Genomic DNA, 14,413 nt, shown 5'->3' with positions numbered 1-14,413 from the left:
GCTGGGGGGGGGGGAGAGAGAGAGAGAGAGGCTGGGGGGCGGAAGAGAGAGAGAGAGGCTGGGGGGCGGAAGAGAGAGAGAGAGGCTGGGGGGCGGAAGAGAGAGAGAGAGGCTGGGGGGCGAGAGAGAGAGAGAGAGGCTGGGGTAGAGAGAGAGGCTGGGAGTAGAGAGAGAGGCTGGGGGGAGAGAGAGAGGCTGGGGGGGAGAGAGAGAGAGACTGGGGGGAGAGAGAGAGAGACTGGGGGGAGAGAGAGAGAGACTGAGGGGGAGGCGGTGGCGGGGGGGGGGGGGAAAGAGAGAGAGAGGCTGGGGGTGGAGAGAGAGAGACTGGGGGTGGAGAGAGAGAGAGACTGGGGGTGGAGAGAGAGAGACTGGGGGTGGAGAGGGAGAACTGGGGGTGGAGAGAGAGAGACTGGGGGTGGAGAGAGAGAGACTGGGGGGGGAGAGAGAGAGACTGGGGGGGGAGAGAGAGAGACTGGGGGGGGAGAGAGAGAGACTGGGGGGGGAGAGAGAGAGACTGGGGGGGGAGAGAGAGAGACTGGGGGGGGAGAGAGAGAGACTGGGGGGGAGAGAGAGAGACTGGGGGGGAGAGAGAGAGACTGGGGGGGGAGAGAGAGAGACTGGGGGGGGAGAGAGAGAGACTGGGGGGGGAGAGAGAGAGACTGGGGGGAGAGAGAGAGAGAGACTGGGGGGAGAGAGAGAGAGAGAGACTGGGGGGAGAGAGAGAGACTGGGGGGAGGCGGTGGCGGGGGGGTGGGGAAGAGAGAGAGAGGCTGGGGGTGGAGAGAGAGGCTGGGGGTGGAGAGAGAGAGAGACTGGGGGGTGGGGGGTGGGGGAGAGAGAGAGAGAAAGACATGGGCGGGGGGATCGGAGGGGAGAGAGGGAACTCAGGGAAAACGGATCTCTTTCTTCCAACCCCCTACAAGGGACATCGTTGGAGTGGATGATATCCAGAAGTCACGACACTGTCACTATTCACTTCATATCCAATAAACCTGTTAACAATCCGTGCACAATGCCCCATCTATGGTGGGGGCGCGGGGGTGGGGCAGAGGGATGTACTTGGACTAGGGTAAGGCACTTCGGCTGGGGGAGACATGCACTTGTACTGGGGTAAGGCACTTCCGCTGGCCCTTGCTGTTCTCTGTTGCTTCAGGAAGCGAAAGTGGATCGAGTTACAATTTGCAAAGTCAGTGAGACCTTGGGATGGGCGGTTCCAGTGACACATTCCTGTGAAACTTCAGGGTGTGGCTTATCCTCCAAGAGGACTGAGATCAGAAACAAAGGGTGGAGCATGTTGGCCATTTTGGCAGTACAAATAAGTGCATCCTTTAAATATGTATGCAGGAGTCTGTTAATTAGTGTTCGATTACAGTTTTGCTGGCCTTTTCGGTCTCTACTAACATTTAAAATGAGGGATTTTGGAACGATAAAAGAATCAAGGGTTATGGGGAGTGGGCAGGGAAGTGGAGTTGAAACCAAGATCAGACCAGCCATGAACTTATTGAATGGCGGAGCAGGCTCAAGGGGCCAGATGGCCTACTCCTGCTCCTGTTTCTTATGTTCTTAAAATGTATTTTTTTCTCTCTGTAATTAATTAATGACCCACTCGCAGAAGAGTACATTTTACAAATGCTTGCTCCTGGATCAAAACCTCAAGCGGCTGGCACTGCATGTCGGAAGCATGCATTGGTAAAATTTACATTCAAATCTCTACTTAGAAAGACAGTCTAGAAAGAAAGTCAACAAACAGGGCTTATTGAGAAATGAGTTGCAGTGGGTTACCTGGAAATTGGCATGGAATTTCCTTGAGAGGCGGGGAGTGGGGGGGGGGGGGGGGGGGTTGGGTCTGACCGATTGGTTGATCTAACTCCGGGAGAAGATTGGCAGTAACCCTCCCAGATAGATGGGTAAATGGCGTATGGCTTTTGGCCATTTATATTAGATAAGAAGCACTGTCCTTGAAATTGATACCAACCCTAAATACAATCGAATCAGATTTCTTCCTCTGCCAATTTAACAGATGCATCAGGCCATTTATTTTAAATGGGTTAATTAAGATAGCAAAGGGAAAAATATGATTGCATTAAGTGTTGCTGTGTTGGTCTCCCATGTTGTCATTTCCTGGCCATAGACTCTGGGGAAAAAACTGGGCTGTTACCTTCAGAATAGAAAGTGAGAAATCTCATACGCTGTACGGTACACTACAGCTGCATAAGTGCAGTAATATCACTCTTACTTTTTCTTGGGTAACTTCACTGGTGTAAAGCAGCTGTCCATCTTGGTCCATCTCGTAGGACCAGCCTGGCGGAGTCTGTGGACCAATCGGTTGGTACAATGGAGAGTCCACTGGCGACTGCGGTTCGCTGTACCCGTCCTGTGACCATGACGACGGCTGCCGCCGGTGACCCCGGTATCCCGGAGGGCTCTCGTCAATCAATTCTGGGTAATCCTCTTCTGGAGTGGGAGGCTGAAAGGAAGGATTCAAGGGGTGAACTTTGACCATGCAAACTTCAAAGATGTGGCTGCACAAATGATCTGATTAGCAATGGGATTGAAGTTTACAGGAATATGTATAGACCGAGATGATCGAATATTCCACATGTAATGATGGCTCCAGGACAGTAGGTTGCATCCCTGTACTGCCCAAATTTCTATGTTTGTTTTAGTCCTAAGTTTATGCCGACAAGAATATTTAGTAAATGTACAGGTTCTGATCTCCTCTCCTGAAGACAGTAGCTCCTTGCTGGGATATTATTCCACAGATACGGATTGCCCTTTATGCACACCCTTCCGTAGTCAAATAGTGACATTCGCCATGCCCCCCTGTGGGCATTCTTCACTTGGGAGCCTAGATAGTGAGCGTCACTCGGCTATTCCGTCTCGGGAAGCGTCACGGACAACATGCCTGCATTTCCAGCATGGTTCACAATCAGGAGCCTGCACCCTGGCTGACCATTCCTCTCCCCATTTTGGGAAGCTGGGACCAAACGAAGCAGCTCAACTGCTGCCACGGCTAAGATCTGCACGGATAGCGGATCGAACCTTCTGATCGGTGCAGTTCAGTACGACACTGGCTGGTGTTTCTGGGGCACTGGGTTTTTGGATGAGCTGAAGGTACTATATTGTTTTGCCACCTATCTGGGGCTCATGCAGGTAGTGGGTACGATTATGCTGCACAGGGTGCATAATCATTTTATTATTTCTTCTATTGATTCTCAGGATATGGGCGTGGCTAGAAAGGCCAACTTCTATTGCCCATCCCTCGTTGGCCTTCTTGAATTCTTGATAGAATGAGCATATTAAATGTGGCAGTCTGAAACCAGAATCAGATACTTGTATTTAGATGGTTTTAGTACAGATCTCAAATAGACATGTTTATCCTTTTCTATCGGTATCCAGTACGTTAAAATATCATTCATTATATCAACACTACTTGTGTTTGTGTTCAATGTAGCAGACTTTAGACAAAAAGAACAACCACCCTGAAATTTTTTTCTGTTGGTTTTAAGATACCAGATTTGGGGATTTGACCTTTGATATCTCTGCATTTTCATTGGAAAATATTTATTATGTATGATTACCGATGGCGCAATTAATCCAGTATCTGGCCCTTTGACAACTAGATCAATCAGCATGGCATCAACAGTCTGCCCAAACAATAGCCCAGCATTCTGCCTATTGTGTTTCCTATTGGCTGTGAAGCACTGTGGGACGTCCCGAGATTGTGAAAGTTGCTATTTTTAAAACATTCATTTTCGGAGTGTGGCGTCGCTGGCAAGGCCAGCATTTACTGCCCATCCCTTGAGAAGGTGGTGCTGGGCCCTCTTCTTGAACTGCTGCAGTCCGTGTGGTGAAGGTGCTCCCACAATGCTGTTAGGTAGGGAGTACCAGGATTTTAACCCAGCGACAATGAAAGAATGGCGACACATGTCCAAGTCAGGAATGTGTGTAACTTGGAGGGGAACTTGGAGGTGCTGGTGTTACCATGCACCTGCTGCCCTTGTCCTTCTAGGTGGTGGAGGTTGGGGATTTGGGAGGTGCTGCTGAAGAAGCCTTGGCGAGTTGCTGCAGTGCATTCTGCAGATAGTACACACTGTAGCCATGTTACGCTGATGGTGAAGGCAGTGAATGTTTAAGCCAAACATACAAATGCAAGTTTTTACTTTCTTTTCTTTCTTTAGTAGTTCTCTGCCCTCACTTGGGGTTTCTTTTCTGTCTTCAATAACTGAGCTAATAAGTGACTAATAATTGTCAAAGTCACTCTCCCCTTTAATATTTCGCTTCCCGTTTCCCACCTCAAAATAAGAAAGACAAATTGCTTCATTTTGTCAAACCTTTTGAGGATCAAAAATGTCAACGTTTTCCAGGTACCCTTTTCGGAATGTTTGAGATATTTAAATCTCGGTGTTCAGCTATGAAACATAGTAGGGCACATCAATTCTATCATCTGAGCTATTACCATAGTTAACAATTAAGATATAAAAAGATGGAATCGGGAGTTTATTATATCAAGATACAAGGACATTTTTATTCATTACCAGATTGTTTCTTTTAACAGGAGGGTGAATGGAGGACAAACAATACAAACACAAAGGTCCCTCACAGCCAATCAAAATATAAAGCAAGAAGATTCTGAAGGGAATCCACAAAATTAATCCAGGCAAATGTAGTAAAATGAGACAGGAGTCAGGATGTTAGTAGATTAAGTAGGTTGCAAATTTTTTCATTTAAAGGGTCATAGAGTTGGCAGGGGAGGCCATTAAGGTCGATAGTGTAAAAATTATTCAAAGGACAATTGCATGAATGTTTGGTCAGAAAAGGAGCGATGAGCTATGTTGAGATGGTGAGCAGCTGGGGTTGGTGTATGAAAAGGTGAGGGGTTTGTTGGGCTTAATGGATTTGTTTGTCCCGAGAAAAAGGTTTTGTTCTAACTGAATAATGTCACGCAATTATTAAGTTTACTGTTGTCAGGATCCCAGACGTTTGCCCCACCACCCATCCCATCAAAGCAGTTATTAACGCATATACACAATACATTTTATAAACCTGCCCTCTGCCTCAGGGCTTTGCCGACTAGGAAGGCAGACTGGGAGTTTGAGCATGGAGGTCAGTGGGGCCCACAGGATATTACATCCAACTAAATGAATAGAAGGAAAATGCTGGGGACACCGTCGACCTTCAAACCCAAATTCCCGATTCTGTGCTCCTAGTGGGTGAAGTTCCATGCCAGGGACAAAACTTAGTGAGCTGGGCCTTCCAGCAAGACCGAAATGGTCACATACCCTCTGGTCACGGAGATTATTCATGGGGTCTATTGTTTCGTCCTCCTGTTGTTCCGGTGGTTCCCACGTCGTCTCCCCAGTTACTGGATTGTAGAAGTAGGGCTGACCACTAGCTTCATCGACGTGTGATTCCCATTCTCCGAAGGGATTGCTTGTACTGGAACTGCGGGAACGCGGGGTTTGGGGCTCCCTGCTCTCTGAGCTATCGAACGGCGAGTCCCAGGTTGTCTCTTCGGTCACCACGTTGTAGTAGAAGGGTTGTCCAGTTGCTTGGTCAGTATGCGTTTCCCATTGTTCCAGCTGACCAGTTGAACTAGTGCTGGGAGTTGACTGTTTCTCTGCAAGCTCCTTCCTCAGCTCTGTGACATTCTGATACACCGACTCAGAATTTTCTTCAAACACCTTTGAAAAATAATATAAAGAAGACAAAAATGAGATTCAGCTAAATCCATTTAGAAAAAGAAAAGAAAGTATTTCCATCACTCCTTTCACCATCTCAGGACCTCCCAAAGCGCTTCACGATCAATGAAGTACATCTTTGGGCTAAAACACAGTAGGTTCCAAGCACATACAAGTAATACATATAAGCAATATCATTTTACAATTTAATTTCAGAATTCCCCAAATTAATAAATAAATCTTAGAAAGAGCTTGCATTGATATATATTTGTTTAATTCATTGTTGAGATGTGGGTGTCGCTGGCAAGGCCAGCATTTATTGCCCATCCCGAATTGTCCTTGACAAGATGGTGGGCCACCATTTCAGAGAGCAATTAAGAATCAACCACATTGCTTTGGGTCTGGAGTCACATATAGGTCAGACCGAGTAAGGACAGCAGATTTTCTTCCCTGAAGGACATTAGTGAACCAGATGGGTTTTTTACAATAATCCGATAGTTTCAAGGTCACCATTACTGATACTATATTTTTTTTATTGCAGATTTATTTATTGAATTGAATTTAAATTCCCCAACTGCCAGGCTGCCAACTCACATCTCCAGATCACTAGTCCAATGACATAACCACTATGCTACCGTACCCCCTAAACTACACCTCATCATGTCTTCAGAGCATTCCAATTTCAGTTTCCAGTGAGGTTTTGCTGAATCTTAAAATGAGAAAGCTATTTTAATGTCAAGAAAAGGCCTTTTGGCTCACTGACACCCAATCCTTTGGAGATCTCCTACCTCGGGGTCCAAATATGGTCGTAATGAAAGCTCTTACTGTCTGCACATTTACCACTTGGCAGATTAATCTGCCTGGAAAGACTGCCATTTGTATACCATATCATGTCTCTCTGAAATGTCCCAAAGTGCTTCACATACAATTCATTATTTTGAAATGCAGCCACCGTTATCGTGTGGGTAAAGATGGCAGCCACTTTACACAGAGCAAGGCCCCTCAAACAGCAACATGGGGCAATGCTTCGTACTCCTGTCATTAGCCTTTCTCTTTCAGCAAGGTACACAAATCTGAGCCGTAGCTTGTCAACTGTTCCACAAGGCCTGGGTGCATAACTATCTCGTTACATCAACGGTCCCTGTGCCAATTAGTCTGGGAAACTCAACATGGCACTCCACACAGAATAATGGACGATCAGTATGAATCACCCAGGGGTTGGGTGGGGAACTGCCATTGCACATTCAATGAGGAAATAGTGCACAATCTGCGTAGTATATCACTGCTGAAATGTGACACCAGTGGGAACAGTGGGTGCATTTTCCTGGTCAACGCCTAAACAACAACACACCGTGCATTTATATAGCATGCTTAACATTTATATCGTGTAAAACATCCCAAGGCCCTTCACAGGAGCATAATGAGACAACATTTTACAGCAAGTCACATAAGGAGATATTAGGAGAGGCTTGGTCAAAGAAGTAGGTTTTAAGGAGATCTTAAAGGAGGAGGGAGAATGTCACGTGTCACTCAGCTGCACCACTAATTTAAACCAACTAAATCAGCTGACCATACAAGCTGCGGTGGAGCGAGTACAGGAGTAGACACTGACCTGTGAAAATTATATTGACTGAATGTTAAAATCAAAGTTATGCCAGTGCCTCAGTCAATTTCCTCTCCCGCAGTTTGAAGGGCTACAGTGCAACTTGTGCTGTGTTTTCGTCAGTGATACCACTGGCAGCAGCTTTGACCTTTCTCAAGCCTCCAGCACCACCTCTTGTACTACTGTACATTTCAGCCCCAGCACTAGCCGTCCTGTGATCCCAAGACTGCTGATTAGTGCCAGTTTAAAAAAAAAATCATTCATGGGATGTGGGCGTCGCTGGCAAGGCCAGTGTTTAATGCCCATTCCTAATTGCCTTTGAGAGATGGTGGTGAGCCGCCTTATTGAACCACTGCAGTCCGTGTGGTGAAGGTAGGGAGTTTCAGGATTTTGACCCACTGACAATGAAGGAACGGCACAAAGTTGTGTGCTGTGGGCCCATGCCCACTAGGCCTGAAACTGCCCATACTTCTTTCATATTGCAGCTCAACAGCAGGAAGACGGAAGAATGTCTCATCCCATCTGTCTCTGCTACAAATGAACACAGTTTCTGGAGGTGAAAGGTCATTGACTGACCCACAGTGTGCCCAGTTCACATTGAGACTTCACCAGCTCCCTGGACGCTCCTCCCAATGACTTTGGACTTCAACTATATTAAAAAAGTTAAAGCCACAGCATTTTTGTCAGTGATTTCCCGAGATTGTGAAACTACTGCAATAAAATATAGAGAACTTTCTCTTAAGACTAGTTTTCACTGGGTGAAATAGAGCCGTTCCTAAAAATCTAAAATAAAGCAACAACTTGCAATTTGTTTCATGCAAAGCATGCCAACATCTCTAGTAGCAAGGTATCCATGTGTTATGTTTACAATAAAACAATAAAATGCACTACAATTAAATTGCTTCAAATACAAAACATTTTGATAAGCCAGAACACATGTAGATAAAGGACTAATGTGGACCAGAAGCAGTGAGAGTTCCCTTTTATAAACTGCAACAAAAAATGACTACACCACTGTTTTCTTCCCGTGTGTGTGGAATTGTCTATTGTGAGATCTCTATTAGGTATCAGAGGGGGGCAATGATACCAGGACAGCAATTGAAGCCTTCACAGCTGGACAGTGGCAACTAAACAGCATTAAAATGGCAGAGAGCTGCATAGCCATTTCCCAATCTGGACTGAGTCCATTTGGATCGATTCACTTTTCTTTCCTCCCAGGATTTACTCAGCTCTGCTCAATTGGCCTGTTTTTCTGCCTGTTCTGGGTATGTCCAATGACGTGTGATGTAACACTGAGCGACCTGCAGAACTGATGATTCCAGTCCCCCCAAAAAACTATCCACATTTTTGAATTTGAAAGATCGGACAAGCAACATTCAGAGCTAATCTGGGACCTCTGGACTGATGATACTGGGATGTTTGTGCAGTGTTACTAAGGTAAGTACAAACTGCAAAGTACTCAGCATCGATACAAGAAATCCAATAGGGAATTCAGAAGAAACTTCTTTACCCAGAGAGTGTCAAGAATGTGGAACTTGCTGACACAGGGAGCATATGAGGCTAATAGTATAGATGCATTTAAGAGCCAGTTAGATAAACACATGAGGGTGTAGAATTTACCAATATCTCGCAAAGATTCCAGGTATCTTTCCCCTGCAGAGGAGAAGAATCCCTTTCTGGACTTTTAAAATGGAAGGAAAACTTTGGGACACAAGTGAATTTTAAGGGGGCAGACGAGGCCTGCAGGGGATAAAAGGGGGTGCATTAATGGAGAACCCCCCCCCCCCGCAGTGTTTGGACTCATAGGAAAGGAAATTTAATTTGGAACTATCTACCAGAAAGTTTGAAATCCTAAAGTGCACATGGAAAAAACTACGAACTTTAATCGAATTTGGGATTTTTAAAAGGTGTATGTTGGGTCTGCAAGAAAAGGGGTGGGGTCAATATCTAAAGGGCCAGTTTGGACATTGGAACTAATCAAATTATCTGGGAACTGTATACCCTCGAAACTTGCCCCTTGAAAACATTAGCATTTAAACAATGCCACATACATATTCCAACACCTTTTCAACAGGCATAGAAATCTCTGGATCAGGCCAGACTAGCACAATGGAGAGCTCATCAACTTCGAAAAGCCTATTAACGCCAGATTAAAACCACTTAATCAAGTTTCAGTTAGCTGGGCTAGATTTGGAGGGAGATAAGAAAGCCTTTGGTGGGTATATCTATTCCCAGTTTTACCAAGGAACGAAACACAGAAAGCAGGACACAGACTCGAACAGCAGAGCACAGACTCAAACACAGACAGACACAAGCAGCCGGAGGTGGGGAGTGAAGAAATGGAGTAGTGAAGGAAACTACAAGAAATCATCAAGGACCGACTGAGCACGAGGCCCACGAAATGGAGGTTGTCAGCAACCAAATTGACAACCCGGGCTACCACAACCAGCGAACCGACCAACCAAAACCAACTCAGCAAAAACCGAAGAATCGATATTTATTTCCACTCTACAATCTACTTCGGAACGACCAACAGGTGAGAAATTACCAAAAGGGACTAACTAAACTATTCCTAACCAAAGAAAGTGGGTACTTACCCCATACATCCAAAACGCAACTTACCGCATCAACAGACGCACCCCAACCAAAGACTACGCAGTCCGAAGTCCTCTCCTCCGACCGGGGTACAGCTCGCCTAGAAGGCCAAGTGCAGCGAACCCCGAAACCGCGATTCACCGGCAACTGTCAAAAAGGGGATTGGTGAGCATGGCCCCTGAACCCACAGAGCTATAACTTCGTTAGTTAGGGAAATTGGGGGAGGGAGGCTGGGATAACTTGTGTAAATGTATCTGCATTCTCCTCTTTATCCCATTTAGAGTTTAAGCTGTATTTTTTTCCCCACAGACTGTAATTGGACAATTTATTCAATGTGTTGTACCCCTCAGTGTGTATTGGTCTGTGTGTGTTATTAAAGGTGTGCATTTTACTTCTTTTTAAACACAATAAAGCCATACCTGCTTCCTACCTTGAAACCAATTGTCTGTCCAAGTCTGTCACAGTCCCTTCATAATTCGAGTGTCTAGAGCCAAGGGTGTGGGAGCGATTCGGAACCGCTGACCCCCGGCAAACCACCCCTTACAAGGGAGAAGGGAAGAGAGAATTATGCTGACAGTTAGCTGAGAAAGGTTGGGAGGAGACTCGAGTGAAGCATAAACACCAGTATGGACAGGTTGGATTGGGCCAAATGGCCTGTTTCTGTGCTGTATATTCTATGTAAAATCAAACTGCCACATGTTTTACTAGAGTTACAGATGTCAGCTTTGGCACAGTAGTAGCACTCTCTCATCTGAGTTAGAAGATTGTGGGTTCAAGTCCTACTTTAGTGCAGCAATGAGGGTATGCCTTTCAGATGAGATGTAAATCCGAGACCCTGCCTGCTCTCTCAGGTGCACGTAACAAATCTTATGGCACTATCTGAAGAAGAGCAGGAGAGTTCTCCCCAGTGTCTTGGCCAAAATGTATCCCTCAAGCACCATCATTGAAACAGATTATCTGGTCATTATCTCATTGCTGTTTGTGGGACCTTGCTGTGTGCAAATTGGCCACCATGTTTTCTAAATTACAATAGTGATTACATTTCAAAAGTATTTAATTGGCTGTAAAGCGCTTTGAGACATCCTGAGGTTGTGAAAGATGCTATATAAATTCTCTTTTTCTTACAGTCAGCTGCATTCTATTACTGTAAAAATCATAATACAGAACCAGTCAACAAAAAGAACCATTTCTCTTCGGATGCAATGGTAAGGAGAAGGGCAAAATGTTTTCTTAATATCACCCATGCAAATGACATACGGCTGATAGGGTTAGTTAAAGAACGATGGGAGGAGAGCAAAAAGGCTGGCTTAGACCAGTTTGGTCGAATGGCCTATTTCTGTGCTGTAGACCAGGGCCGAAATTGCCCTCCACTCCAAACGGGGCACACCTTCCGTTGTTTAAGTGTTCTGTCCGCCCCAATGCATGAAATTCAGCTCTTTGGGTTTTTTTGCAGCAGGACGGATATAGCGTCGTCAGCGGGGTGGAAATACGGACGGGTCGGAACGGCCATCCCTCCGAGTCATCAGCACCGCGCTGACTCGTAACAACGTTCCTCCCCTTCAGTTAAAGGGGAGGGCCGCTGCAAACTCTGAAGCCACTTTAGTGGCAAACACTGGGCCACCGGGGAGGGTTTCGACCGGGCTAGCGTCCCGGTACCCAAGAGAGGGTGCTGGGCTGCCTGTTGGACGCCCGGCCGAACCTGTGGCCACCATTGTCGGGCCGTCCTTTAAGGGTGGACACGCCACCCAGTCACAAGAAGCTTCCCGCAGGGAAAAGCTGTCAGGGGCACTGAGCGGTGGTTGATCCGCTCTCGCAGGGAAATTTCCCAAGCGGGGCAGAAAGGGCGTTACCGCCAGTCGGTAAGGGGTTGGCGCGTGCCCGACAGGGTGGGAAGACGCTCGGGGCGGTCCCGTGCACCGCTCCAAAAAGAAAGGAAGGCCATTTTCAAAATGGCGGCGCCTCCGCGCCAACCAAGCGGTGACTCTTTACCGACCCGTGGCCGACACTTAAGAGAAAGGCGCAATTTTATCCCCAATAATTCTATGTAAAAGGCCACACAAAGCATTGCCTTTTCCTCTCCCCAATGTAAGCAGCTATTCCTGCAAAATACCAAGCGCATGGCTACTTGTATACAAAGCTTTTCCAGTTGTCTGGCAGTTATTTTAAGCTTCCTTGTCAGTGAAGGCATTAGCCTACTTAATGTGTTAGTGCTTCTACTAAAATACCAGAGTGATATTTCAGGCAAATGTATTAACCCTTCATCCACTAGCATCTTACTTGTAATTACAGGGCCTAAATATTTTACCAGGAGTGTAATCTCAATATCCATGGGATGTTCAAAACTAACCTGCGGAAGCAATGGGCCGGGTCTATTCTCGAAAGATAACAGCGTGTTAACAACACACACTGTTACTAATGTGCAAATCGACCAGCCAGTTCAGAGGATTAAGTGAAACGCTGTGAGTTGCATATCTCCAGAACCTGCTGGTTGAATTACACTGCTCCACTGTGTGCTTTGCATATCTTGCTCTTAGCCATCCCATTATTTTTTAAAACATGCTGGATTTGCACATTAATTGCCCTTTAAATGCGCCACAGAAAGTTAAATCTGGCACTTAACAGTGCAAGTACCACTTTAACAATTTTATAATTGATAATGTAATACCAATCAACCTCTCTGGCCAAACAATTGAACAATTTATACTGTGGGGTCTCATTCCTTCAGGTGGTAAATTGTCCTTAAAGATGATAGCAATCCCAAATAATAATTTTTTCCCTTCATTTTCATTTCAGTGTCTTTTTTCGCTCTCTTAATCCTGAATTGACTCTAATTCACCCTCCTTCTCTGTCATTTCTCTGTTTCTTTCTCAATCCTTAAATTGCATTGGTGAGGAGATACATAGAAACATAGAAACATGGAAAATAGGTGCAAGATTAGGCCATTCGGCTGTTCGAGCCTGCATCACCATTCAATATGATCATGGCTGATCATACAACTTCAGTACCCCATTCCTGCTTTCTCTCCATACCCTTTGATCCCTTTAGCTGTAAGGGCCATATCTAACTCCCTTTTGAATATATCTAACGAACTGGCCTCAACACCTATCTGTATAGAGAATTCCATAGGTTCACAATTCTCTGAGTGAAGAAGTTTTTCCTCATCTTGGTCCTAAATGGCTTACCCCTTATCCTTAGACTGTGACCCCTGGTTCTGGACTTTCCAACATCGGGAACATTCTTCCTTCATCTAACCTGTCCAATCCCATCAGAATTTTATATGTTTCTATGAGATCCCCTCTCATTCCTCTAAATTCCAGTGAATATAAGCCTAGTTGATCCAGTCTTTCTTCATATGTCAGTCCTGCCATCCCGGGAATCAGTCTGCTGAACCTTCGCTGCACTCGCTCAATATCAAGCATGTCCTTCCTCAGATTAGGAGATCAAAACTGTACACAATATTCAAGGTGTGGCCTCACCAAGGCCCTGTACAACAGCAGTAAGACCTCCCTGCTCCTATACTCAAATCCTTTCGCTATGAAGGCCAACATGCCATTTGTCTTCTTCACCGCCTGCTATACCTACATGCCAACTTTCAATGACTGATGTACCATGACACCCAGGTCTCGTTGCACCTCCTCTTTTCCTAATCTGTCACTATTCAGATAACATTCTGCCTTCCTGTTTTTACCACCAAAGTGGATAACCTCACATTTATCTACATTATACTGCATCTGCCATACATTTGCCCACTCACCTAACCTGTCCAAGTCACCCTGCAGCCTCTTAGCATCCTCCTTACAGCTCACACTGTCACCCAGCTTAGTGTCATCTGCAAACTTGGAGATATTACATTCAATTCCTTCATCCAAATCATTAATGTATATTGTAAATAGCTGGGGTCCCAGCATTGAACCTTGCAGTAACCCACTAGTCACTGCCTGCCATTCTGAAAAGGACCCGTTTATTCCTACTCTTTGCTTCCTGTCTGCCAACCAGTTCTCTATCCACGTCAATACATTACCCCCAATGCCATGCGCTTTAATTTTGCACACTAATCACTGTCGGTCCCATTGTTCACGAAGGTTCCAATACCACGTTGCCCTCACCGCGCTGTTATCAGCTCGCACGCCCAGCAAGTTACGGCGCAAGAAAAACTTTGAGCTGTGAAGGGCACTGAAAAAGTCAAACTAATGGGGCACGTCACGAGATGTTTAACTCCAGTAAAATGTGGGCCATAATTTCCGTGAGTGAGTGGTCAATTGATGGAACAGGCTCCCGAGGGAGATGATGACAGCAGATATTATTGATTAATTCAAATGCAAATTAGATAGATTGCTTTCAGAAATAACATTTTGGGATACAGTATATAGCACATGACCTATGGTGAGTGTAGCGAGCTTGAGAGGAACATGTGATTTTGGACCGATGGTTCCCAAAGCTCGCCACCACTGGGACTTTCCTCCCCTCATGTCTAGGTCTGTTGTAGACCAATTGATAGAGATTGGTCGCTGCGGTTAGTCAACAACTCCAT

The 14,413-nt window shown here is 45.7% G+C and overlaps 1 protein-coding gene across 3 annotated transcripts in view; it reads right to left on the bottom strand.

Moving 5' to 3' along the window:
- LOC139233970 (rho GTPase-activating protein 27-like) overlaps positions 1-14,413 on the bottom strand; it is a 164,188-nt gene that overhangs the window by 56,615 nt on the left and 93,160 nt on the right. For all 3 annotated transcript variants that reach the window (XM_070864692.1, XM_070864693.1, XM_070864694.1), the window contains exons 2-3: positions 5,286-5,687; positions 2,240-2,470 (exon numbers count right to left, since the gene is read on the bottom strand). In XM_070864692.1, the coding sequence (XP_070720793.1) occupies positions 2,240-2,470; positions 5,286-5,687 (633 nt within the window). The remainder of the gene's footprint in view (positions 1-2,239; positions 2,471-5,285; positions 5,688-14,413) is intronic.

Source organism: Pristiophorus japonicus, chromosome 21, assembly GCF_044704955.1.
Source record: "Pristiophorus japonicus isolate sPriJap1 chromosome 21, sPriJap1.hap1, whole genome shotgun sequence".
Classification (NCBI taxonomy): domain Eukaryota; kingdom Metazoa; phylum Chordata; class Chondrichthyes; family Pristiophoridae; genus Pristiophorus; species Pristiophorus japonicus.
The sequence above is the reverse complement of the archived record's forward strand: the minus strand, read 5'-3'. Positions and strand labels throughout refer to the sequence as shown.